This window comes from Athene noctua, chromosome 3, assembly GCF_965140245.1.
Source record: "Athene noctua chromosome 3, bAthNoc1.hap1.1, whole genome shotgun sequence".
Lineage (NCBI taxonomy): Eukaryota > Metazoa > Chordata > Aves > Strigiformes > Strigidae > Athene > Athene noctua.
In genome coordinates, this window is record NC_134039.1 from 84,171,866 (window position 1) to 84,199,505 (window position 27,640).

Here is a 27,640-nt window from a genome sequence, read left to right on the forward strand (position 1 = left end):
GGTTTCATTAAATCTTCTCTCTGGAAGCTCTGAAAGGGCCTATGGAGAAGACCAACCCAAAGGCTTTGTTGTGTTTCCTGGCATCTTGATTTTATACGTTTCAGTTTGCAGCTGCTTAAAATTATCCCGAGATCCACTTTTTTTTTTTTTTTTTTTTTTTTTCCTCTCACTCCACACAGTGTGGTTCATATAAGCTGAATTTGCTCTTTAGAGCTTCACTTATGAATATGGGTCAGCACCCAGGCAGTTGAATACCCAAGATAATTTCCATGCTGTATATAAATAGTACACAGTTATTTCACAGTTTCATGTTCAGCTTGCAGGCTTCCAACAGCCTTGTATTCCCGAAACCCTTTCTATTCTCATAGCACTCAGGTTCTTGAACACGTGACTCAACATAAATTACAGCAGAGGTTATCCCAGCCAAGAAAGTCCTGATTTGGCTTCTGTGTACTGTTGTTCTCGTTCCTGACGGTTGGCGTCTAGTCACTAGTACTCAAAGCTTCTGTTTAGGGTCTTTCTAGCCCTGAGATGAGTTCAGCTACACGGTTAAGCCAACGGCTGGGTTACGCTACCTTACGCACGTCAAGTGGCAGTCGGTCAGTCCATCATCTTGCTAGACAGTGGAGGAAGTCTGAGAGTGTCCAGTTGGATGGATAACTAACAGCCAGCATACCACTGCCCCACGGAGATAAGAGTCTGGTTAAAACCAAGGGAATTTTTAGACTCTTCCCAAATATCGCTTGTCTTTTGTTTGACACAGGACTTGTCATGTCTCCTTTTCTGCGTATTGGTTTATCCAACTATGACAGTGGCCCTTACCTGCCATCCCAGGGGGAGGTGATTAACCCTTACTGTGCCGTGATGGTTAAAGAAGCCGTGGAGTCAGGTAAGTGGGGAGTTGTTAAATATGCATATGAAATTTTATAAAATATACGTATGCCCTAACTGTGTCATTTCTGGGATATAGGGAGCACATTGGTAAATCTCTATAAGGGTTTGTGAAGTGCTTTTTGTGTCTCGGCACAGTGCAAGTCTGGGTTTGCCATGGCCTGCAAGGCAATCTGATTTTAAGATGATTCCCAACAAACTTGTGTCTTCAATTTGCGGTTATTATCAACTGAACTACAGGTCCTAGCATGTGGCAAAGCAGATGAGCTGAGCTGTACTTGGTTTCACTTTTCTATGAGCAGTTCCTGGTTTGTCAGTGGGACTCCAGACAGATGAAATCTGGGTGTCCTAGAAATAATCCTGGGAGGGCTGTCTTTGTTTATCACATTTTTTTGAGGAACTGACAGGTCCAGCAACTTCCATCATTTAAAAAAAAAAAAAACAACAAAAAAAACAACCTAGCTCTCAGACAGCCTCAGTCTTTGCAGAGAGACTTAATTTCTCTGCATAATTGCTGTAAAATGTTTCAAAGTGAAACCTCCTGCTAAGCTGTTTTCTGTGTCTGGATATATGGATTGTTGCACAGTTTTCCAGATTGAACAACACTGATGAATCCTCACTGGAAAAACATTTCTTGTATCTCTTGTGCATGAAAATAGTCTCAGTGAGAAGATGGAAGGTTCTGGTTTTTAAGAATAATGAAGATCAAAACCTTCAGCGTTAGGGAATTCCTCAACTTGGCTGTTATTTATATTAAATCTTTGATAAATTTCTAACTTGACTGCTGTGATTCTTTAAAAAATTAAATTAACTCAGAAATCCCTTTTATACCTTGAGAATCCCCATGACACTAATCCCCAGAGGATGTTAAAGTGGTTTAAAAAAATACATTTTAGAATTTTTAAATTATTCCGTATTTTACTGGCAGGTTTGTTTTTTTTAATTTGTTTACTTGTTTGTTTAAGAGTCAGCATTTATCACATAGAACTTTAGCTTGGTTTAAATGATACTTTAAATGATTATGGAAGATGTGATGGCTGGTAAATACAAAAGGAAAGAAAATACTTCATTGTGGTGTACTGATGTTTCTTTCCCACACAGCATGAGAAGATATCCCTAAGATCTCACTTTTTAACTGAAAATATGTCCTGTTTTAGCTCTGTATGGGGCTTGGCTGTTTGCTTTAATGAGGCCTTTGAAAGCCATAACTCAGATTGAAGTCTCTGTCAGTTCAAAAGTGAATAAAATCAATTCAGTCAGAGCAGACCTATATTTATTTGTCTTACACAGAGCTGAAAGCATTTTCTGGCATCTAACAAACACAGATATACTAAGGGATATGATTTTTGAGTTCCTGAGAGTAAATAATTAATAACAATACTTCTACCAACAAGAAATAAAAAAGTGTGTTTGGGGAAGGATTTCTCCATTAGTAAGGATTGAATATAGGAAAAATGGTGACCTTCTATTAGAAGATATGTTTGCTAGGGTGTAATTGCACTCGTCCAGCCATTGCTCAGAGCATGGTGGGGCAACCAGGGGCACTCCTCGTCATGCCAGTGATAACAGCAGGAACCTCCTGAGACTGATTCATCTCAGACTCCCTTCTTAGGGTGAGTTGAACCACCCTTGGGAGGTGTTAATCTGCTGCTGATGGAGGGTGTCTAAATGTGTAGATGGCTAACTTTACCTTAAGGTGACTAAACCAAGACAAGGCCATGGTGAGATCCATCTCCCCTATAATTCTAGACTTCTGCAAGGATATTGATATCTGAGCAAGTCAGCTACCCTTGCGTTATAACCGAGGGGAACAAACAGGGATTTCTGTGCTGGGGTTCATCTCCTCTTGAGGTAGACATCCATAATGGGTCTGGTGAATCACCTCCTAGAAAAGCCCAGTGCTCTCCGCTGACTCCAAGGGCAGTTTAGACAGTCCACTCGGCTGATGTTCAGTGAGATGAGCCCAACTCTGAATGCCAGAAATGCTTTCAACATGACTACTCTGAGGAGCTGTCATGCTCAAACAGGTTTAGAGAAGGCAACAGGCAAACAAAGGTCTCAGGACAAACATTAGCTGTTTATATTTGCAATAGCTGCATCCTTATTCTGTGATTATTTATTTTTTTTTAATCATAGTTTGCTCTCTGGCTCCCTGGTTTCACAAAGCACTTGCAATTCAGTGGTAATGGGATTCAAAAAAATATTGTATTGGTGCTCTGATACACAGATTTTGGCTAAAGTGGCATGTCCAAGGAGCAGGAATGGATCAGCTGCACAGCTGGTAAGAGATGCAAACAATCCAGACTCCCAGCCTTGTGATCTGATACATGGCCATTGAGATTTCTTCAGGGCAAATGATTGCTATATAGCCATGAGTGCAGAATGTGGGGTAGGATATGCCTATACCCAGAGCTGAATCTGGTGTAAATCCAGTCCCAAATCCCTGAAGACTCTGTGCTCAGACTGGTTTGGTAGGTGACTCTGCTCTGACTTTTGCAGTGCCCTGTTATGGATCATATATATACACCATGTGTAGTATTAGCAAAGAGTGAGGAGTTTTGGGGGTTTTTTTGTTCATTCGTTTATTTGTTTTTGCAAACAGAGCAGTGGTAGATGATAAATGTGTTTGGTTCCCCAAAAAAGGGAGTTTGAGTCTGACTTTGGGTTCATGCCAAAGGCTGTCCCTTGTCGACCAGCTGTGATGAATAGGTCATCGGGATAGAGGTCCCCAGGGCTCTGGGAGTAATGCACGTCATCTGTGAACACAGGGATGTCACAACAAGGCCACCCTAAAGAATTTCAGAAGCCCAGGAAAGATCTTTTTGTTTTTTCCACTTGTTCATTTTGTAAAAGGGGATACTGGTATTTTATGGTATAATCCTTTTTATTAAAAAACCAAAACAAAATAAAAACACCTCCACGTAGTTAGAAGTGTAATAGCGATTTGTTACTGATGACAAACCATTTCAGAGATTATAGGTGCCTCTGAGGTATAAAAAAATCTGCCCTTTAAAAATGGCTTCTGCCTTCAGAAGCTACCAGGCCCGGTGCCATTTTACCACCTGTCTTGGTGACATTTGCTTCATGAAAGATCCTGCTCTGTGTTTGAACTCAGCAAGCCTCCAGGAAAAGTGCTCCCAGCTACAGTGGAAGCTACTGCCCGAGAAAGACAGATGCTATTTTATTTTTCAGGAACCCAGGGTTAGATTAATCCCTGGCAGAATTCCACAGACGTCAGCGGGGATGCGCCGGGGGTGACTGTCTGATCCCATATATTGGCCAGTTCGTTCACATTCCAGGGTTTGTTTATTTAAGCCGTATGTTTTGGAGTGCAATGCAAACGAAAGCACTTGTTTTGCAAGTGCTGTGTTTTACATCCGTGGAGTTTCACTGATGTAGCAAAGAAATAATGGTCCTTACTGAGGACTGTTCTCTGTGATGCTGGGAACGCTGTGTCTCGTTTTTATGTCTCGTTTTGTCTGCTTTTGTTGAAAGAGTGAGTTGAATATATATTTGCAAGTTTGATGGGAATTAATTAAGCCTGCAGACAATGAGCTCAGTATACGATTGCCTAAATCTGCGTATGTGAAAAGTCAACCTCACACAACTGAATACAGACAGATTCACCTTAGGCTGAGGTGCTCTAAACTTTGGGGAAACTGAATTTGAACATAAGATTTAGCTGCCCAAGCACTTGTCATGCCGAGCAGGATGGGTATGAGAAGTGATTTAGGCTGCAGGAATTATCTCTGCTCAGTTTTGTGATGCAGACCAGCGCTGATGGTCAGAAAGGACTGCAGCTCATATTGAGTTTTTGGGATGGAAACAAGTGCAAAAGTGCTTCATGAGAGCCAGATGTTGGGTCGTGGAGTGAATTTCAGCAAGTCAGTGTTGGTTGCAGGATCTTGCATGCCTCCCCTCAGGAAGCTGCTTTCTCAGCCTAAATCTATGTAGTGAATATAGTTCACATCACTGGCTCTGGAGGTTGTTTCTCCTTTTGTAGGAAACTGGTGCACAGGGTGGTGAAGGGAGATTTTATAAACCCACAGCCCTGATATTTGTTCTCTCCCCAATACATGTTCTCTCATTTCCTGAGATGAATATTACATAATCAGAAGTCACTGTTTCCTTTTTTCCTTCTCTCCTCCCTCCATAACTTTGGAGCTTGTTTATCAATTTTAATCCATCCTGAAGGTGTGGTACAAGCCTCAGAAATCCCTGAGTTCCTGCCTGTGTAAACCAAAGCTGGGCAGAGGGAAGAAACCTGAATTAGTCCTCCCATCTAGGGAAAGATTTTCTCCCGCATGTGTCATGTTCCAGGCTATCAGCTGCATGTGTTTTTTCCAGCTGGGTGAAAATAGGGAAAGGATGAGATTGTGGGAAATAGGAGCAGGGTCTTTAGGAGACAGGAATCACAGATCTGGTGCTCACACAGCTGCTTTTTATCCTCTTATGCCACCAGCTTCAGCATTTGATGGTTTGAAAATTAGCAGAGGGTAACTGAAATAGAATTTACCTTGAGGAAGTGTCCAAGCCTTTTGTAGGGCTGTATGAGATAAAATGGGCTGTGTTCAATAAATAAAGCTGGCTGAGACTCTTTTCTGAAAAAACTAACTAGAGATAACTCTCTGCAAGCTAATGTTAAACCTCAAAGATACTCTTCACAATCTTAAGATGTGTCTGCTATGAATGAAGATGAATTTATACATAGGGAAGAGGTTCAGGGAAAGTTTACTAGGTTGAAAACTCTGCACTGCCGTGGATGTATCTTCAGGTCTGCAGGACAGTTCATATATTAACATCCCTGAGTTAGCTGAGACGTACCAACTGACAGGACATGTGCTCCAGCTGAACCTTAGTCACAAACTGCACAAAACTTTTTGGGGGATTGAAGGAAACCTGTTTCGTTTTTCATTGCCATGAGACAGATGATACATGCAGCTGGTAATCTGTGATGAGATTCACCTGATTAGATGGGAATATCTATGGTGTTGAAGTCTACATTTGAGATCTACTCAATAGAGTTAATGGAATCAAGGGTGGAAATTATCTTTTCTGAGGTAGATGTCTGTATTTGGTCAAATGGCACACCCTAACTCCATTGATTTATACTGACTATACTCTCTTCACTGGCTCTGAATGGAACCAACGTTCAGACAGCTCACATATGGGCTTGAACATTGTAGACACCTAAGGCTAAGTGAGATGAATCTCATCCTAGGTTTCACTTCACATAGTAACCTCCTAAGACACTCAAACATGGTCCATTACAGACCATGCCAGGAGAGAGACCCTAAAGTGGGTAAATAACACAGATCTGTCTCAGGGACTGTAAACTGGTACCCTTAGTGCAGATGAGATGCAAATCCAGTCAATCCAAACCACTTCTTGTTGACAGAAAATGGCCAAGTGTACGTGCAGAAGAAGCCCACCATGTACCCACCCTGGAACAGCACTTTCGATGCCCATATCAACAACGGCAGGGTCATGCACATCGTTGTCAAGGACAAAAGTGCCGAAATGGTGTCAGAGACCACGGTGGAACTCAAGGTGCTGGCGGAGAGGTGCAAAAAGAGCAATGGGAAGACGGAGATATGGGTGAGCATCATGAGCTCCTCTTGCAGGATGTGATGGGGAACCTCTGTGGGGTAGGGGAATGCCTCGTGTCCATACCAGGCTGGGACTATAACCAGCGGGACAGCAGGAACAGGCTGCAATCCAAAGAATAACTATTTGAGTCTACTTGAGTATGAATTGAAGGAATGACTTCCATGCTTTTTTTTTTTTTTTAAAAAAAAAAGGGGGCATGGCACGTTTACAGTACCTGCTGATGTTATATTGAAACAGATGCTCTCTATTAGCAAGGATTCTGGTTCAGGTGAGCCATACCCATGTAATAATCTTCACTTAGGAAATCCAATGGGGACAAATGGTAATATGAGTAGCTAAATGTGAATGATTTTATGTGCTCTGGGGAAACAGCTTTAAAATTTTAATCTGATATCAAGTAACTGATTCACAGCTGCCTGACTTCAGAGTTATGTCAGAGAAACTCCTTTAAAATCACTGGAGTAAATTTGAAATAACGGTCTTCATAAGGTTGCTAAATGTAAGGTTGTGCTCCCTGGTAGTCCAAGCAAGAAAGTTTTTGATAATAGTCTTTAACATGTAGTGTTCAGTATCAATGCCACAAATAACAGTAACATGGAAATACTTTTGGAGAAAAACTGATTTTCTGAACTATTTTCTTTGTTTGTTTTATTTCTCATGCCAGTTCTCAGGCTAAGCTGCTTGGGTTAAGCAGAGAGTAAAAATGTGAAGAAAGCCTTGGTCACTTAACCTGCTTAAGAGCAAGATTTGGTAGAGATTTGCACATTTAACACAGAACTTGGAAGGAATTGCTATACTTAGGGATGGAATCGAAAACCAAAAGGCTCTGCTCAGCATCACTCCAGCCCCAGGCTTCAAAGCCAGGGGAGGCAGTAGCCTGGTGAGGAGGAGAGGAGGCACGTAGTCTGGGGTGCTGAGTGCTTGCAGCAACAGTAACCGACCTGAGGTCAAGTGGAATTGGGAGGCCCTGGTCCTGTTGTGTCCCCCCCTGGTAGCAGCTCATGAAACCTTCATCCACTCCGTAATACAAGTCATGACCTAGGGAGGGTGATACCAGATATCCCATCCTGCAAGGGTCACGAGGGAAGAGAATAACAATTTTCTCATTCTTCTGTGCAAGAGCGCTGTTTCACCTACAAGGTAGAGAGGTAACCTTGTTCAGGCTGTGCTGGAAGTCACTGTTGTTGTTCTCAAGCTGAAGAAATCCTTGAATGTAGGTCTTCTTATTCCTAGGCAAGTGGATCCAGATTTACAAAGGCACCTATGGACAGAGGTTCAGATTGGTGAAAATTTCCAGGTCCAGTGGGAATGCCCCAAAAATGCCTGAGAAAGCTTGCAGCATCACTCACGTTAACTGTAGTGTAAGTTAGACTTGCAGAACCAAGCTTCGAAAAGATTTCAGCATCTTTTAAGTACCTGGCTGAAGTTGGCTGATTTTTTTTTAGAGGTGCTCCTACTTTCCCCTTGCAAGATCCACTGGGAATGACAGGTTGTCTCTATAGATAATGCTGGTCCTGAGCTGGTTTCTAAAAACCTGTCTACAGCTTCTGTGGTTTAGTCACATTTATCTCTTCTATGATGCTGCTCTGAGAGTTTGATAAGAGGTGATCTAGCCTCCTCTCTCTATAGTTGCTCCTACCTCGCCTTGTTGCTCCACATGGGTATGAGCTACCTAAAAATTAGAGTTCACTGGCATTCATTAATTCCCACTACGAAAAGGAGATAGCTTGAGTCATCTGAAAAGATTCTTGCTTCTTTGAGTGACTGTTTAATAATTGCACTGGTCTTTTCGTTTTGTTTTTCACTTATCTCAACCAGCTAGAACTGAAACCTCAAGGGCGAATGCTGATGAATGCAAGATACTTCCTGGAAATAAGTGGCAAGTGATTTTGTTTGTTAATTGATCAATGTGATTGCTGGTTATGTGGGGCAGGCGTGGTGTCTTCACTGAAAGCAGTGCCTATGTTCTTACTGATTTATTCATAGGAACGACTTGAAAGGAACACTCCAGTAAAGCAATTTTTATTGTATGGTGGAGACAAAGATTGACTGTTCCTCTGTGATTTGCAAGGCAGATTTTCAGCTGATTTACCACTAAAATGGTAGATTTTCTCATTACTCTAAGATAGAATAGATACATAAGGAGCCAGCTCCCTCTGAAATCATTCTACCTGTATGTATGCATGTAGCATGTGCTGTGGTGTGCATTACAGTGTAAACGTTGGGATATGATATCTGGTTGACAACACCTATGTGTTAGTTGGGATCTTAAGGTCAAGATCAATCTAAGCAAAACAGGAAAAGAACCTAGAGAGTGATTCATCTGATTAAATGCAGGTTTCTGTGGCAAGGTGAGCTGAGCCGTTGACTGGGCTCCATTGCCTGCTCCAGCTAGACCTCCAGGGACATGGCAGCAGCTTAGTCACCCTGGACAGGGGACACTCCATCATTTACCTGCCTTCACTGGGAACCAAACCCCACCTGCAGAGTTCGGTGTCCATGTGAAATTCATTCTGCTTTGTTGAAGATAGTCGGTTGCAATCCAAATGCTCAGTCTTATTCTCCTGTCTTTGATGCCAAAGCGCCCGCTGCCTTTCACAGATGTGGGGTGAAGCTGTAAGGTGTAGGTACCTACAAGGACCTTCCATTTATAGAAACACAGAAGTACTGACAGCAGCAAACAGCATGTTCATACTGATATTTTCTTTATCAATTCCTACCTTTAATATAGACTAGACTATTGTTGTCTCCTTATATGTTATATCAGAGGGGCCAAAGCATAGAAAAGACAAGTGTTTGTATTACAAATAGCAAGATCAGCATCAGATCACACAGGAGGCCAGTTTCCACAGAATACCTATGTAACTTGCTGTGTAATGCATGAGTAAAACAAAACAGAGATTGAGAGTGAGATATTGTGTGTACATCCAGATTTGTAGACACAAGCACATATATAAGCGCACACGTCTATACGAATGTGTAGTGCACGTTGGTTTGTTTGCTGTTCTAAAAAGTTTAAATGTGAACTGTGAATAATGGCATGGACACAGCAAACAGCAAAGCAGTTGTTGGCATGGAAAAATAACATGAAAATATCCTAGAAGCGTACATATGTGCTTACTCAAACACATGTTCATTCACGCATAAAGGATTCAGTTAAATACCCACATAGATATACACACATGTGTTTGTGTGCATATATAGATAATTAATAACATTTATCTAATTGTGTCTTTTTTAGGGCATGGTTCTTCGGTGTTGTACAAAGTTAGAATTTTATGTTCAACTGCAAATTATCCCTCATTGGGAAATTTCTGGTCTACATTTCCAAAGCAGCATTATGAATATCCAAGGGAGATCAGAGTCCAAAGTTTAAAGTCAGTTTAGTGTCCTTGTAGGAATGGCAGATAAAAAACATCCAAACAAGCCTTGTCTGGGTTTCAGAAGATCATATTTCTTAAAAATACTGCTTTCTGTGAGTGAATCATTAGCTTCGGTCACTTAGGATTCTGGCAGCTGCATTTTCTCAGGGTGCATGATCAGGACAGGGTACCCTAATGAATCTTCGGTTTCCTTTCCCCCCAGATGCAAAGGACCTGTCTGACTCTGAGACTGAAGGCTTTTTCTCCTTACACCAGCGCAGGGGAGCCATCAAACAGGCCAAAATCCATGATGTCAAGTGTCATGAGTTCACAGCCACCTTCTTTCCACAACCCACCTTCTGCTCTGTCTGTCATGAGTTTGTATGGTAAATGAAAATAGATCTATGCATTTTCCCCTTTTAACCCTAGGGACGACTTCTTGTGTAAACGTGGTGCTTAGGGACATGGCGTAGTGGTGGACATGGCAGTGTTAATTTTATGGTTGGACTCAATGATTTCAAGGATCTTTTCCAACCTAAATACAATTAGATCTGTCGGTAAAGGCAGCAGAACTGGACCCTTGGCATCTTGCTTGTAGAGTTATTGCATCACTTCAAGGATGTGGTTCAGGGTTGTAATTCCAACTGTGAAAATTCCCTTCATTTTTTAAGTTTATTTTTATAAATATTTTTGTCTTTGGCCAAATGCATAGACATGTCTCATCAGCTCAGTTTGTTATTTGGATATTGTGAAATTCAGGATGTGAATATGTGTTGAAAAGGCTGTGAAAGCCACAGAGAATCACTACGCTGGATTGAATGAAGATTATTTAGAACAGAGAAGCTCTATAAAGACTGATAAAAAGCAAAGCTGTTTTATTCTTTTCTTACATAAATGTTGCTCTCCTTTCTGCTGCTGAGGCTTTTAGAAAGCTCAGAATTAACCATTTCTCTTTTTATTTCAGGGGTCTGAATAAACAAGGCTATCAATGCAGACGTAAGAAACTTCTTTGATTATGTGACCATCATTGTTTACTTGATCCTTTCTTAAGGAATTTTTTTTTATTAACAGCAGGACACATTTGGTTTTTTTCAGAATGTAATGCTGCCATTCATAAGAAGTGCATTGATAAAGTAATAGCCAAGTGTACAGGATCAGCAATCAACAGCAGAGAAACAATGGTATGTATTATTATTTGGCTGCTTTTAGAAAACTTGGGCGTCATTCAGATCTCTGACATTGCTGTAAAACAACGTCTGGTGAAGGAAAAGGTGCTACTGAGCTAAAGTCTGTGCGATCTGATCTCTGCCCTTCGTTTTTTACTTTCCCAGTGGTTTCATTACCTCCTACTTCTGATTTACTCAAATGCAGCTGCTGAATAAGCAGTTGCTGAATCAGGACTGCCATTTTCCTAATGCATGAAGTACAGCTCAGAGGGAAGTCGTGGACATGAGGTGGAGGTTCACTGGTGGAAATTCTTTACTACATGGTGTTAGGCAGGACATCACACTGAATTTTCAGAGCAGTATTTTAACATCCCACTCTGTGATACCTGAGATTTCCAAATAGTCAGGGGAAGATCTAGCATCTCCACTATTACTTATTTTTCTCATATCAGTTTATTATAAACCTTTTCTGGTGGGCTAAAGTTGAATTTAGGTAGGACTATTCCCTTTTTCTTAATTGTGTCCCACCACTTCTGTTTGCTTCCAGTCCTGCCCTGGCTCCTATTCTCTTTTCACAGTCTTTAGAAATGAGATTCATCTTACCTGTCTTCTGACATCTCCAGGGTAGATGTACCCAACTTTGTCACCACTTTTGACTCCCTATAAACTAAAAGAAGAAAAATAGGTTCTTCCAAAGAATGACAGCAAATGCAGACATCCATTTCAGGATGGGTTTAATAATTTTTAGGAGTACCCGTGTTTTTCCACTGAGCATTAAGGGAGTCTGGGTGCGTAGCTGAGATGCAAGTTATCTGGTCAGATAAATCAAGACCAGGGATTGAGTTACTCAGTTCCCACTGAATTGCATAGATATAACGTATCAAAATTTAGCTTTGTATGTCTGAATGATAGTTATAGATAGTTTCATTTTGGTGGTCATACTCAAGGATAAAGGGGCAGTAGACATCCCACCTTCTGTGGTACAAGTCTGGGGGCTGGCTGTTGGTTTTCCGTGCAGAGCTGAGGTGGAGAGAGGTGAATTGCCAACACGGCTTTTCTTTTGCAGTTCCATAAAGAGCGGTTCAAGATTGACATGCCTCACCGCTTCAAAGTCTACAACTACAAGAGCCCAACTTTCTGTGAGCACTGCGGCACGCTCCTCTGGGGCCTTGCACGGCAAGGACTGAAGTGTGATGGTGAGTCTCTGATGTATGGCATGAGCTGAGCACGGGAGTGGATCATTGTCTTTATAGGGTTGCAATCTGAAAAGCCAAATCTCATTTATCACACTTCTTTACAAGACCTGTATGAGATAGCATCCAGGGTGGTGAAGGAGTGGTCAAGAGGACCGTCCTTCAAGGAGGATCATTTAAGGAGGACAACTGCCTGTATACAAGAAGAGATGTGGTCCACGAGGTTGAAGAGTCACTTCCCAGAGAGGCAAAGAACATCTCAGTGACACTGCTGATCTTCCAGAATCACCCCTAGTATCAACTTGCATGCTCTATTTCCAGTATCAGACAGACCCAAGACACTTCACCATCTTCCTAATCATATACCAAAAGGGAGATCCTGTTCTGTGATTACAGTTTATCTCTGAGCTGAGAGACTGTAGAGTTTTGGTAGCTTGCAGCTGCAAAGACTGATGGATATAGAAATGCCACCTTTTGCCCGGAAGAAGATATAAAAAACCCCTCTGTTTCCATAGAGAACCAAAAAATGACCTGAGGCCCATCTCATGAGACATAAATGGCGCCCAGTCTTTGAGCTCTTTATGTGGCTGATCTCTGCCCTTGACCATGAGCAGCACGTGTTCCTGCCCAGCTGAGGGTTTGACATGATGTCAAACAGCCTAGCTATTCTTCGTTGTCCTGACATCTCTTGTTCTTTCTTTCAGCATGTGGCATGAACGTCCATCACAAGTGCCAGACAAAAGTAGCAAACCTTTGTGGAGTTAACCAGAAACTAATGGCTGAAGCTCTGGCGATGATAGAGAGCACCCAGCAGGTAAATATTTTAAGCCTTAACAGACCTGGAGAAAGGAGGATCTGTTGTTCAATGTTTGTGTCAGTGAAGGAAATAAGGGCGTTGAGTAGAGTGATGTGGGTAGCAAGTTCAAAGTAAAGACTAGGAAATGGGTCCTTCATGGAGTAGGTGGTTAAGCTCATCTCAGCCCTTTGTGGAAGCCAAAAGTTTACATAGGTTCAAGTGACAATCTCCAGTGTTCATTCCATTCAGGAATACTAGAATGTCTAATTGTGTTAATAGAAAAGCACTGCCTTTGAATCGTGAAATCTCTGAGCCACCTATCTCTGGAGATAGGGAGAATATTCTGAGGAGATGACTTTGCATGCCTGAACTCTTCCTCACATCTTTCCCTGGTGTCTGCCTGACCCCCGTTGCAGGCAGGACATGACCTGGATGGACTCTTGCTCTGATTCAGTACAGTTGTAGTTACATTATGTTCTGTAGTTGTGTAACAGAGCCCAAGGCAGAGTGAGGGGAACTTGATTTGGGTCCTTTTGCTGTTGCTACCTTGTCCTGTGACTCTCAGATCTGTTTGGAATGAAACTCCCCTGAGCATGGACTCTGATGAAGAGACCTGGGCCTTGGGGAGAGGATCTAGATGCTACTGTCATGTAAACAACACTGTGTGAACACAGAAAATTGAATTCAAAGAAGAAAAAATAGTTTGTCACCAGCCCAAAATCGTAAAAGAGTTTAGAGAGTCTAGTTCAAAATCAGGATTGTTAAGATGCCTCTTGGCTCTTGAATAACCTCAGAGAGAGACAGAATCTGTAGGTGCCTCATTCTCCATATTTAGGTTACTCAAGTATCCCAAGGCAGCATCTTCATCCATACAGCAGCTGTTTTTCCATTTATACCTTCCTGAGGGACTATCTACCAGGTTTAGCTCTGCGTATTTCTCACCTTTATGTGACAGGTAGTGCTGCCAAACCTCCAAAGAGGATTTTTTTCTGCTCTTGCTTCTCTGTTTCCTACCTGCTGTCTCTCTGCAGCTCCTTGCACTGCATACTTGAAGCCACCATTGAGAGGTGAAGAGGGCAAACACTAGATACTTTCACCAGAATACTCGTCTAATCTCCAGAAATTCAGGCTTTGGGAACTTCTTGAGCCATAGGTGGAGTCTTATTGTTTAGTAGCCCTCAAAGGATTTATCTTTCATGCGTTTGCCTCATCACCCTTGAATTCAGACAAACTCACCTTCTGCAACCCCCCAGTGCAAGGACTTCTTCAGAGTGACATCCAGACACTGCACTGGGATGAGGCTGCAGCATGTTCCAGCCTCTAGTATTTTAACAGATTTTTTCTTCAAAGAGGACTATTGGGAAGCAAGTTGTTAATTAAAATGCCCTTTGTTTGAACAGCCAGGGATTCAGCCCCCTGTGCAAATTAGGGATTCTCTATACCTGCAGTACGAAGACGTGTTAACACCCACACACATCTCACAGAAGTTTATGAGTTCCTCTACATTACCAAATCCCTAAATGTTAGGTACAGAGATGCTCTTCTCATAAGCAGAGACATCTTCTAGATCTTGGCTTCTGTGACAGTCACACTCAGGAAGCCACAGTGTCCATAAGCTCATTTGACTCATTTGGCTCAAAAGTTATTTGCCGTTTTCCGTAATCCAGGCTCGCTGTCAGCGCGACACTGAACAGATCTCCAGGGATGGACCTCTTGAAATTGGTTTCCCAGTTCCTGTGAAGGAGGTAACACCGCTTCAGGCATTGCCAGCATCTACAACAGGAAAAAAAGGTAGTTTCCCCTAGTGATATGGGACAACGGGCTTTGTTAATTTTTTTGGCTTGTACATGGTTGGGTGGAGGTGACAAGGGTGTGGAATTTATTAGCCGTTGAATCTTTCATGCATTTTTACAGCCTAGAGCAAGACATACCCTTTCTCATCCCGGGATATCAACAGCTCTTGCCAGCCACATCACTTGGGCATGGCAGATACCCCAGATCTCAACCTGTTTCCTTTCCTTTCTATAAACCTGCACTTCTCCCGTGCCATCCCAACCTCTGGTGACACGAGACACCAACCACCACTCATTCAGCTAACTCCTAAACTCTCTTTCTGACCTGGTGCTTGAGCACACCTCATACCTCCACTGGCAATAACGTGTTTATTCCCTTCTTGGGACTCGTAGACTGTAAAATATGAGAATTTTAAAGAGAAACCAAGCTCTAAGCAGGAGACTGGGAATCCTTCTGATCACCATGGCCAATTCTTTTTCTGATTTCATATTTTTGGGGGCAGGAATTGATATCCAGTACCTTTGAAAACCATTGCCAGATTCCCACTTCATTCACTCAGAAGCTGACCTAGGTGTCATGGCCTTCTGTGCTACAAGAACAGATGTTTGGGAGGGTGAATGAGAGACTGGGGAAAAGCATTGATTAACAGACCTTGGCCAAAGCTACTGGGGACTCAGTGGCCTGAAACAAAAATCACAGTCTGCTGGGGAGACTTGTTTTTCTGCTTTGTGCTTGAGTCACAGAACTCTGAATATTGGGAACAAAAATGTCACTATCTTTCATCAGACCCGTGTGGCCCATGTAAAAGGCCATTTCAGGACCCCTCCAGCTTCATGGTTCATGGTACCCTTCCAAGAACTGTACTGTAACTGTAGCAGACCTATGATGGCACTGACACAGTGCTGTTCTGCCTCCCACTAGCTTTAAAATGCATTTACCAGAAAGGGGAGGGGAAAAAAGAAGATTACAAGGGAATCAATACTTAAACACAGCAAGGACTGGGACAGTGGGTCCTCAGCTCCAACCCTGACCCAGGCTGAGAGCCCAGACCTCACCATCATCCACTTTCTCAATGCGAGTTGATACTGCCCTGTGTGGAAACTGGACCTAGAGCAAAATGTCAGAAGACACTGGCTAAAGGACAGCAGAGCCACATTATACCGGTGCTCTGGGTTTGATACTGTACAGCTTCAGGCTACCAAGCTTCCAAGGCTGGTTTTGGTACCACCTGAGCTAAGGGAATAGTGCCCTTTGTCCCCCAGGGGGAATTAAATGATGTCCCCATCTGTTCTTATTTTCTTTCTTTTCTACAAGTAGAACTGGCTATGCTGATTTGAATCAGTAAAACCTCAAATGGTTTCAAATCTGATTTACCTGTAGCATCTGTTTGTCTGCTGAGTAGTGTTCTTGCTCTTCAGCAACTTTGGACAGTCCAGCAAATGTGCACTTGGGTACATGGGATAAATCTGTTAATGACTTGTTAACTCTTAGAGTTCACATATATCCAAGTGAATGGAATATTGATGAAACTCTGAATAGTTTCACTCCAGGATAGCTAACGTACTTGATCAGAGCTTCATATTCAGAGCAGGGACCCAATATAAAATTGCTGTCCCAACTTTTCACATGCTAGCTTTGCCAAGGGTCTTGAAAAGGCCTTGAAAAAATTGGACCACATCATAACAGCAACCAACAAGAAGGAATGAAGAACACAGGTAGCCAGAAATGAAGAGTTTGGTCATGTTTTGCTGCCATAAAACAGAAAGACAAGTGAAGAAGTTTGTCAAGTGAGTCTAATGCCAGTGAAGAAGGTGGAGTTATATTGGAGTAAAATTTCCTTCAGAGAGAAAGCAATGTGGGAGCAGAGCCAATCTACTTAGTAGATGTGGCCACCACTTTTCCATTTATTTGAAATACCCTTTTAAAACTCTAAATACTGTAAGTGTTCTGGGGATTTTCTGCTTATTTTTCAGGTTTTTTTTTTTTTAATGGTTTGATATGTGTTTCAGAGCCACAGGGCATCTCCTGGGAGACTCCAGTGGTGGACACAGTGAAGGAGGAGTCGCTAATAGAGTCAGACTTGGGAGAACAGCCCCAGGAACAGGAAGAGCACCAAGTACAGCTAAAACTAACCATTGAGGACTTTGTCCTGCACAAGATGCTGGGGAAGGGCAGTTTTGGCAAGGTAAGTATCAGGGCACTAGACGCCACTGCATAGGTCTGCATATTGCTTATTACGGCACTGAATAGCATGTGATTTGAAGACCATTTAGGAAAAAATATTCTCAAATCCCTCAAACAACCTTTGCTCTGTCATGGCTGAGTCTTGAACTCAGTCTTCTCCTTGCCAAAGACAAAGATTTTCCTTGCACTTGCCATTGCCCCATTAGTTTGCTGTCTCGCGAGAGGAAAGCAGCCAAGTAAAACTTCAGCTTCCCCTTCTGTGCGGGTTGATGGGGCCTGGGCATCCACAGAGAGCTGGTGGGAAAGATCTCTGTGCTGATCCCCTTCATGCAGCTACTCCTGCCAACTTAACTGGGCAAGCATTAGCTGAAAAGTTGAGTGTGGATCACCTCTCCCCTCCAGAGCAGCAGGTCCCCACCTGGGAATGCTGACTGCTCTTTCCCAGCTCCTATCTGTGCTGCAGTGTAAAGCAAATTTTGCGACAGCCACGAATTTTGTGCTTCTGAAACAAGAACCACCTGTTTCCAGTGGATTCATTAATCTTGATGAATTGTGGATCGTTCTTCCTTCTTGCAGACGTCCCCTGGAAGGGGACTTGTGTTATTCAGTGCCAGCGTTGAGCTGCATGAAGCAATTTCAGAGGAACTCACCACTGTATTTTCACAGCCAATAAGGAGAATGAGTACGATTATGTATCACGTTGCTCAGATCCCACATCTTTGCAAGGTGGAAACTGTGCCTCTAAAAAGACAGCCTGCTTTTTGCCTTCTAAGTGAGCTGGAGCGGTTGCTGCAGCCAGTTCTTAAACTGGTGAAATATTTGCTGTGTAGACTTCCCATACTTTAAAATACTCGACATGTCTACAGTTTGCGTGGGGAGCAGAGCTGAGGCATCTGAGTTAGAGCTAAGCCAGAATACCCCAAAATCCACAGCCCAGACTAGCTTAGAATCAAGAGCATAGATGTCATAGAAACATTTATGTTGGAAGGAAGGGACCTCTGGAGGCCATCTAATCCAACCTGCTGCTCAAAACAGTACTAATCAGATGAGATTGCTCAGGGGTTTGTCTAGTCAAGGCTTGAACACCTCCAGTGAACCAGCTTCTGTACTTTACTTCAGCCCCCTGTGTTAACATGGACTCTCCAACCCTACAAGTGTCTTCATCTCTCTGCAGGGCACCATGTGGGTGTGGAGAGGATGGGCTATTTCATGCCTTTCTGCAACAAACCTCACCCACAAGTTTCCTGTGTATGTGTTGCTCCTGGTGCCCTTATTTGCTTGGAGTGAGATTCACTTCCCCATAGAGGGGACAGGGTGTGCAGATCTCAGTGCCTGAGGGGTCTCTCCAGCTCTGCACGGGCCAGGGAGATTGAGGGGCAAACCTGTGAAGAAGCCGCCTCTGCGTGAAGTCTAGCATTGCCTGCCTGCACCTTGGAAGTCAGAGCACAAGTCACAAATGTACTGCGTTCCCCAGTTCCCCCAGGAGAGCAGTGCCCTGCACAAAATGAGGGTAAAAAGGGTGCCTGCAGCATCAGCACTGTTAGCATTTCTGGTCATTCACTGCAGAGACAGAGGGAGGCTCTAGGCTCTACTCTCTGTCTAGTGCTACAAAGTGAAATGCAGCAGTAGCCAAAAGGGTAAATAAAACTTTTGTCAGGGCTAACACATGTCTGAGCTTACTCAGTAAATAGTGCCTGGTGGAGAACTTCAAAGACCCCTTTGATGAATCTTACGCATTTATTCCGCCTGTGGGAAACAGCATCGACAGGCTGTTAGTATAAAGATCAGGACAGGCACTGCCTTCCAGTAGAGACGTCTTTACTCTGTGGTCTCTAGAAAACCCTCCTCTGCTGCTCTGTGTGTCATTTTCCTTGCCCATAAAAATAGGTAGAGGTCCTAACTCCTCTGGGGTGTGTTTTACCATTCCCGGAGAAGCAGCCCTGCAGGAGCACGGGGGACCCAGACTGTTTGCTCAGGACTCCTGCTAACTGGGAGTAAGGGAAGAAAGTCACATCTGATAAAGTCTAACTACTGATGGACATCACTTTACACCTGCAGAGGATCTGGTGCAGGGCATTTGCATTTCACATGTTGACAAAGCAATATTCTGTTTTGTTATTTGAAGTCAGAAAACAGGAAATGTATCTCATGAGTATTTGCATAAAGATGGTTTCTGTTACCAAAAGTGTTTGGGTCTCTTGACATGTCCTGCTCATACAGGCATGTAGCCCCTGCTCTTGTAGTCGCCAAGACCTTCTCATCCTTCCCTTGGGGTTCAGCTTCATAAAACTATTCTGGGTGTGGGAAACAAACTCAAAGTCTACAAAGTCTTAATGGCAGATGTGGGCCTTAAACATCAGCTTTTGTAAGGTCTACCCTAGTGAATTCCCCAGAGCTCAGCTCCCATCCTCACATGGCTGTGTTGCCAGCCTGGGGAGAAGAGCATCGCTCTTTCTGAGCAGCTGTTTCCACCCTAGGTGTTTCTTGCTGAGCTAAAGAGCACAGATCAGTATTTCGCCGTGAAAGCCCTGAAGAAGGATGTGGTGCTGATGGATGACGACGTTGAATGTACGATGGTGGAGAAGAGAGTCCTCTCCTTAGCTTGGGAGCACCCATTCCTGACTCATGTCTTCTGTACGTTCCAGACCAAGGTAAGACAAGGATCTGTCACCTTCCTCCTCGGGCTGAGGACGTTTAGCTGAAATACGGATATTTGGTGAAGTGCTCAAGTCTACTAGATGTTAGAGAATAGTTTGGACATGAAGTGGTGCTAAGGGAAGGGATTTTCAGGTTAACCGCTTGGGAAGTGGCTATGAAATTTCATCTGCCTTCCCTACATTAACGTGGGAGACAGGTGGGAAATGTGAAGATTATGGCATCCAAGGCTGATAGAGGTGGCTATGCAGAGACCCACTACTAAAATCTGCATCCTGATACCCTGGGCCGAAGATGTGCAAAGGCCACATCCACAGCCAGGGTGCGGATGTGCCCACAATGATGCTGTCTGAACCTCCTGGACCATAAAGCAGTATGCTGAAGTGACCGTCCTGGATCAGAACTAACTCAAAAAAACTCTGGTTATGGAGAATAAACATGCTGTCATTCGCTTTGGGAATCTTCTTGGCCCCCGGTTACTGTTAAATCACCTGAAATCCCGCTTAGGACTCCAAACTAAAATTGAAATGACATTTAAGTGATGTTCACAGCCCTACATTGCAACAAACCAGCAAGTGATTAGCTTTCCAGAGCCTTTTCTACAGCCACAACCAATCATCTTAACACTAAAGCACACACAAGGCCTAGAAAAAAACAGTGGAAGGAAATGTGAGAGATTGTCTTGTCTGTCCAATCTGCTCAAAACACTTCTGAGAGATGCTTGCTATCCTTGAGCTCAAATTCAGAGCAACAGCAATCTCTCGTATCTGTTTGTTCAGGGTTTTGTTGGGACGCTCCCAGTCCCTGCTCAGTCCCAGGATTTAGTGACACAAAACACTGCTTGGTGTGTAGTTAGAACCTGCTCAGCAAGAGGCTTGCTGCTTCTGCAGGGTCAGGAGAAACAAATATAACCTCTGTGGTATATCCCAGTTGCCTGTGGGATGCAGCACCTGTTTAAAGACTGATTAAATTTATAGCAGGGAAGGTCTGGGAACTGCTGCAGGCAATGTGACAGTAAGTCCAGGCACTCATGTTTAACCCCTTTAGGACTGTTGGTGAGGACAGCACGTCCTGGGAATGGATCCTTGTCTGGAGAGGAAGGGAATTAATTTCCTTTTTTGGGGGGCTAGATTTCAGAGGAAAACATAAATGACCCAACTGCAAAAGCAAAAAAAAAATCAAGACTTAATTAAAAAAAAAAAAAAACCAAACAAAACAAACCACCCCAAAATATTCACAATGGTCACAGCTCTACAAAGGAATTTATACTCCAGGGAGAGCTGCTTATGCTGCCTGTAACTCCAGGTGCCCAAGGGGATGTCAACTGATGTCAGGGGCTGACTTGCATTTAGCAGCAGAATCATCTTGTCTGTGGCCCAGCCCTGGTCTGGAAGGTGGAGGTCAGGTTGGGATGGGTACAGCAGTGGCAGCCTGCAGCTCTGGTTTCAGGCAGTGCATACATGCAAGTGTCCTCTTATGAGACCGCATGTGGTGGGTTGACCCTGGCTGGATGCCAGGTGCCCCCCAAAGCTGCTCTGTCACTCCCCTCCTCAGCTGGACAGGGGAGAGAAAATACAACGAGAGGCTTGTGAGGCGAGATAAGGGCAGGGAGGTCAGTCACCAGTTACCATCACAGGCAAAATGGGCTTGAGTTGGGGAAATCAGTTTATTACCAATCAAATCAGAGGAGGATAATGAGGAATAAAAGCAAAATTTAAAAATACCTTCTCCTCGACTCCTCCCTTCTTCCTGGGCTCAGCTTCATTCCTGATTTTCTCTATCTCCTCCCCGCCAGCTGTGCAGGGGGATGGGGGAATGGGGAATGGGGGCTGTGGTCAGTTCATCTCAAGTTGTTTCTGCTGCTCCTTCCTCCTCAGGGGAGGACTCCTCACACTCCTGCCCTGCCCCAGCCTGGGGTCCCCCCCACAGCAGACAGTCCTCCATGAACTTCTCCAACGTGAGTCCTTCCCGGGGGCTGCAGCTCTTCACGAACTGCCCCAGCGTGGGTCCCTGCCAGGGGGTGCAGCCCTTCAGGCACAGCTGCTCCAGCGTGGGTCCCCCGTGGGGCCACAAGTCCTGCCAGAAACCTGCTCCAGCGTGGGCTCCTCTCCCCACGGGGCCACAGGTGCTGCCAGGAGCCTGCTCCAGCGTGGGCTTCCCACAGTCACGGCCTCCTTCGGGCACCCCCTGCTCCAGCGCGGGGCCCTCCCCGGGCTGCAGGTGGAGATCTGCTCCTCCGTTCCCTCCCTGGGCGCAGGGCACAGCTGCCTCCCCATGGGCTGCCCGCGGGCTGCGGGGGAACCTCTGCTCCGGGCCTGGAGCACCTCCTGCCCCTCCTGCTGCACTCACCTGGCGGCTGCAGGGTTCTTTCGCTCACATATTCTCACTCCTCTCTCTGGCTGCAATTACTCAGTTTTTTTCCCCTTTTTAAACACGTTATCCCAGAGGCGCTACCACCATCGTGATGGGCTCAGCCTTGGCCAGCGGTGGGTCCATCTCCATGCTGGCTGGCATTGTCTCTGTTGGACATGGGGGAAGCTTCTAGAAGCTGCTCACAGAAGCCACACTAGTAGCCCTCCACTATCAAAACCTTGCAGCGCAAACCCAATACACCCCAACAAAAAGATGACAGACAAATGGAGCCATGTCAGCAGCCAGATTGGATTTACTGATCATTTAGGGAGGGACTGTGCTTCCAGCTGTAGCTGACTCAAGGAAAACCTGCAGAATGGAAAAGCAATGAGTGCCAGAAAAAAAAACGTGGGTGCCAGGCTCAAAAATCCAAGTGATCTTTTCCTACACTGTCTTATGGGCAACATTACAGTATTGTCCTCTTGACATACAGAAAGCATCTCCATCCATCTCATCCCAAGTCAGGATTGTCACTTTAAAGTTATTTGATCTCTCCATTTGCCCTCAAGTTTATAGACAAAGCTGGAATGTGGCTGCCCAGGCCAAAGCTGCTCTGGGCTGTGATTGATTTCTAGCTTATGTTTTTCTCCTCTGACCTTTGCAAGCCAAGTGGCAATCGCTCAACGTGTGAAAGTCATTCAGAGCGGGAGAGCTGTGAGAAGCCATGGGCAGTCTTTCACGGCTCAAAGGACAGCATGGTTCACTCGTAATATCTTTTGGAGCAATCATTTTAGAAGCCAGAGCACTGCTCTGTAGTCCCTCTCTGGACTTTAATATTGAAAACTTGAATTTTCAATTGAATTTTTTTTTTTTTTTTAAAGGTTTCACTGAGTAGATAAGTAGTTTCGAACAGAAGTGCATGTGTCAGTGCTGTTCTGAACCTCTAACGGTTTGACTCTCAAGGTTTCTGAGCTGCTTCAGGTACTGAGTGCCTCTGCGAAGGACAGTAAAAACAAGAATATTCCTATGCGCAGAGAAGAACCTCAGTAGTCCCCATGTCTCCAGAGGGGAAAAAAAAAAGTCATAATCTGTTGACAGTTGTCTGAGCTCTGGGATTAGTTTCTTCCTGGCCTCAACCCAGGTAATCAGTGAATGCTGAAATATATAAAGCTTGACAGCCCTTCAGACAGGTTTTCGTAGGCACCAGGCACCTAACGCTCCTTTTTATTCCTGCAGAGGCCGAACCATCAGTGCTTTCGAAACTCAGAGCACTTGTCATGTTTTGCTACATGAGAATAAATTCAAACGCATGTGGTTTTTTTTTTCCTGATCTGTTTTTGAACTTGACTGTTTTATTTTACTGCAGTAATCTTTGCATCCAGATATTCAGCTGCCATAATTATATGGTGTGAATTTTAACAACAAGCTCAGAGAGTTATTCTGTTGTACTAGATTTAAAGGGACACTGTTATGTTAAAGAGGAGGAAAAACATGTTTATAATTCTGTGAAATCCCAAAATTAGTCATGCCAAAACAGTGACTAGCATCCCAGTGCTTTTTGAATTTCACTAATCTTCTGTGATAAAAATAGGCTTTCCCTTTTTGAAAGTCACTTGTTGTTTCTAACTGTTTCTTTACTTCATTGACCAAATTCTTATTCACAGCCTTTACCTAAATGCAAATTAAGTCCTGAGGCGTTTTGGCTTGTAGCACAAAATAGCAATACAGAAGACTATCTCAAACCAAAAGAGAAGTAATCTTCATTGCAATTTAAAAGCAACTGTTACAGAAAACAATTCTTCTCTGCTTTACTAATGTATGATACCTTTTCAAAGTCCTGGTGGTGAGCCATTTTCATATGCTTTGTTGTTTTAATGTTAATTGTTTTAATACTGACTTTAAAAACTCTTGGATTGGCAGGAAGGAGAAAAGGCTTGTAAATAAGGAGTGTAATCCTAATTTAAAAATTATTAGGCTCTGAAGTGTTTTCCATGAGTATTTTTAGGAGATTTCTCATTAAAATATCTCCTTGAAGGAAATCACAATGCCTGCAAAATTTGCCAAGGGTTATTTCAGTTTTCTTCTATCTATGTCTTGCCTTTAGAGGGACAGGGCTGAATTATTTGACCTTAATCAGAGCCTGTAGGTTGGCACATGCACATTTCACACCCATTTGATGTTCAGCTGTGCCATGGACCTTCTGAGCAGCCCTGGATCAGGCCCACGTGCCCTCCCCAAGCAATGCAGGATCCTCTTTAATCACAGCATGGCTGCAAGATGCTGATGCATTGCAGAATTCACCCTCCAGGGAGGTGAGGTTGCAATCCTTGACTTCCAGCACTGCTGAACCACTGAAACACGGCGAAAGATTGGATGGACTAAACTAAAGACACAACAAAAATCTTGGTCACAAGACGAGGTGTTCTGTCAGGTTAGACCAGATATCTTTGTAGCCAGCATCCTAGTTTTGATATTGACCTGGAAGGAAGAAAGTACAGGACAACGCAATTAATTTTCCCTCGTACAAAGCATTCAGTCATTTGGGAGACACAGTCTTGAAGCTCCAGGGTTTCTAGGTTTCCATCCTAGTATTCTGCGGGAGATACATCAGCCTGGAAACATCTGATTCAAGGCTAGTTGGCCAAATTTATACCAGCTGATGGAAAAGTTGGGAAAGAATTGGAAAGTTGAGGGAGGCTTTGGGGATTTTGCCTCTGGCAACCAGCAGACAGGAAAGTTGGCAAGGTCTCATTCAATCCTGGCCAAAATTTCAACATGGTTCAGTAGAAATAGCAGTGTCTCAGCAGAACTTTGGGATTTCAGCAAAGTTCTGCCAGAGAAGGTGTGAGCAGCTGTAATTATAACATCAAAAATATGAAGTCCTTACAAGACACTTCTAGGTGGTGTCAGTCCATGTGGTGTGAACAGGTGGAGTGTATTGGCAAGGAAAAGAGGGGGCCAGCTCCCAGGCATGGTTTGTTTTTTTTTTTAAGTGATAGATGATTGACATATTCAATACACAGATTCTCATTGCCTTCTTGTTGTCCAGCTATGAGGAAAATCAGCCCAAAGGGCATTCAGCTTTGCCTGAGATTTCTAAAAATCTGCAGTGTAGCTGCTCTTTGTCCTGGAAAAAAAGTTAACTTCTTAAAATAAAGACATTTTCCCCCTATTTTTCAGCTGATAAAACATTTATGTTTCATAAATTTAACTACTTTTTAAGTTTGGGTCTGGTGGATCTTTTATCTCCAACTCTTCACAGAATTTTTTTTCTAGCCTTGAGAAAATCAGTCTCTTTCCAAGATCCCACCCAATACTGCTAGTGAAAGCCATGTCCTCTTGAAAGACAAGGCTGACAGTAACTCGGTTTACCACTGTGAGTGATGCACTCTTCCTGCTCCGAGCTGTGAGGAAGGGTCCTGGGATCTCAGAACCCAAAGGAAAGGAGCTATTGGCAGCCATGTCTGCACTTTTATGTATACATACATATTTTGATATATGTGTATAAATATATTCCTATGCTTTGTACCAATTAGATGGGCACACAAAACTAAGCATCCCAAATGAGCCATTTAACATGCAGTCAAAAATACTGAGAATGCAAAGATTAGATCAAGAATTAAATCGTGAGATCGGGGACTGGACTGAATTATTTGACAGCTGTAAGAAATGCTGCCATCTCCAGAAAACAGACTGATATTACACTAGAAGGAAAAATAAAAAGCTCTTTAAACCAGAGAACAAAATTAAACCTGGGGTTGCTGTAATCTGTAACAGATTGTCTTTGCTCGTCCCCGGAGGGCGCAGATAGCAATGTTAATATCTCCTGTGGTCTCCTACTAGCAAGGAGTGACCCTGCATTAGCTGTTCCTCATGGGAGTAGACACAATGAGGAGCATGTGCATTCCTTGCTTTCCCACTGGATGGGATGCTGTGGTGGGATTGCAACACTCAGTGCGTGGTGTGGTGGAGAAGGGATGAGAGGCCTTTGCCTCCCGTCTATCCCATGAAATAAAATAGATCTGAAGGATAGATGAGCACCTGGGCTGAGCTGGGCTGAGCTGCATAAAAATGTGAGACAAGAATCAGCTGCAGGGATTGTATGGCGTTAAACCTTTCTCTTGGCAAGGGCCAACCTAATTCAGTGGGCATGCAGTGGGGTTAGGTCACTGAATGTGTGTTGTGGAGCCTTCTCCACATGGAGCCATTTGCTGGGGTAACTGCTCTAAACAAGGGTAAAGCCACGGCTGTCCTGCAGCATTAATTATTCCAATATTCATCCTCGTGGAAGCCCTGGGAAGAAGAATTTTTGCTTTTCAGTAAATGATGTTAAATTGTGTATTTGTATGTATGCAAGTGCTTTCAAATGCGAAGAAAACAAAATCTGAAAATCTCTGCAGAAAAGTGCTCTGGAGGGCTTCCAGCTGGTTTGAGGATTTTAAGAGCCTGTTATAGGATGTACCTTCAAAAGATCAGTTTAAATGCTGCTTGCTTTATACTCATTGTTTATAAAGTTGAAAGCATCTCTGATAGTGACTATTCATTCTCACAGCAGTTGCAGGCAGAACAGAAGCAGGTTGGTTTAACTCTATCCCTGCCACATCCTGGAGAAGCAGAGGGAGCAGGTGGCTCTGCAGAGCTGAGCTCAGCACAGGCACCCAGGAACTGATAGGGCAAGAAATTGAGTTCTTGCAGTAATCGAGTCCTTCAGCACCTGGCAAGATTGAGTTGACTAGGGAACCATGTTACTTTGTGTGCAGGATGCACACCTGCGTGTGTCTGGCTGTGTGTCGTACAACATCATGTTGTACGGTTCTGTCTGCTGTAGGAGCGGTGCTTTCTCCTCCTGCAGAGGGGTTTAACATGTTCCCTCTGCTGCAACGGAGAAGGCCCCTGGAAGATGATCTAGAAGTGGGGAATGGCTGATATATGGATGTCCACAAGACAACTAGTGCCGACTATCCTGGGGCAGTGTCCATCGCTGAGTGCAGGAAAAGCCTTTATGGTCCTCTTTGAGCTCTGTGGTTGTAAAAGATGGCCCTCAAGCCATGCCAAGAGACCAGACCTGTTCTGTTGTGAGTCTGGAACCGTGACCAGAAGTTTGACTTGAGTGTTTTCTACCCAAGGGTGCTTTCACAGAGGGTCAGCAGTTGTCTGTCATCTGTCTGCAAGGTAGGGCGAAGGGGAGGAGCTCTTCCCAAGCCTCCTTCAGAGCACTGTGGGTTCCACCACCAAAGAACAGCATTCCTGTTTATTTGTTTAGCATCCCTGAGCTAGGACCATCACAGGGGACAAGGGCACGATAAAGTCATGCCATCCCAGCTGCCACATCTTGAGAAATAACCACTTAATCCACTCTTGCCTTCTTCGGGTTCTGTCAGACTTCAGAGCCTGGCAGTAGTAGACAGGAGCCATCAGATAAACTTTCCCAGGACAAGAGGAAGTGTAGGTCGGAGCCTGTCTGCAAACATGTCCTCTGTGCCCTTTTAACCCTCTAGCACTCTGATGATTTTTCAGTGGTTTCAAGCATGGGTTTTGCTGCTTCTCATTTGTAATGTGTTCTACGGCTCTGTAGATCTCAGGTTCAGGAAGATGTCTCCAGTAATTTGTTGCATCTTGCACTGCTTGGTTAGATCT

General features: G+C 43.8%; 1 protein-coding gene across 2 annotated transcripts in view; it reads left to right on the forward strand.

The window, feature by feature from the left end:
* Positions 1-771: 771 nt before the first annotated feature.
* Positions 772-27,640, forward strand: part of PRKCQ (protein kinase C theta) — a 44,329-nt gene continuing 17,460 nt past the window's right edge. For both annotated transcript variants that reach the window (XM_074901632.1, XM_074901633.1), the window contains exons 1-11: positions 772-889; positions 6,290-6,489; positions 8,320-8,380; positions 10,087-10,249; positions 10,828-10,859; positions 10,959-11,044; positions 12,096-12,225; positions 12,927-13,036; positions 14,686-14,809; positions 16,822-16,997; positions 19,474-19,647. In XM_074901632.1, the coding sequence (XP_074757733.1) occupies positions 772-889; positions 6,290-6,489; positions 8,320-8,380; positions 10,087-10,249; positions 10,828-10,859; positions 10,959-11,044; positions 12,096-12,225; positions 12,927-13,036; positions 14,686-14,809; positions 16,822-16,997; positions 19,474-19,647 (1,374 nt within the window). The remainder of the gene's footprint in view (positions 890-6,289; positions 6,490-8,319; positions 8,381-10,086; positions 10,250-10,827; positions 10,860-10,958; positions 11,045-12,095; positions 12,226-12,926; positions 13,037-14,685; positions 14,810-16,821; positions 16,998-19,473; positions 19,648-27,640) is intronic.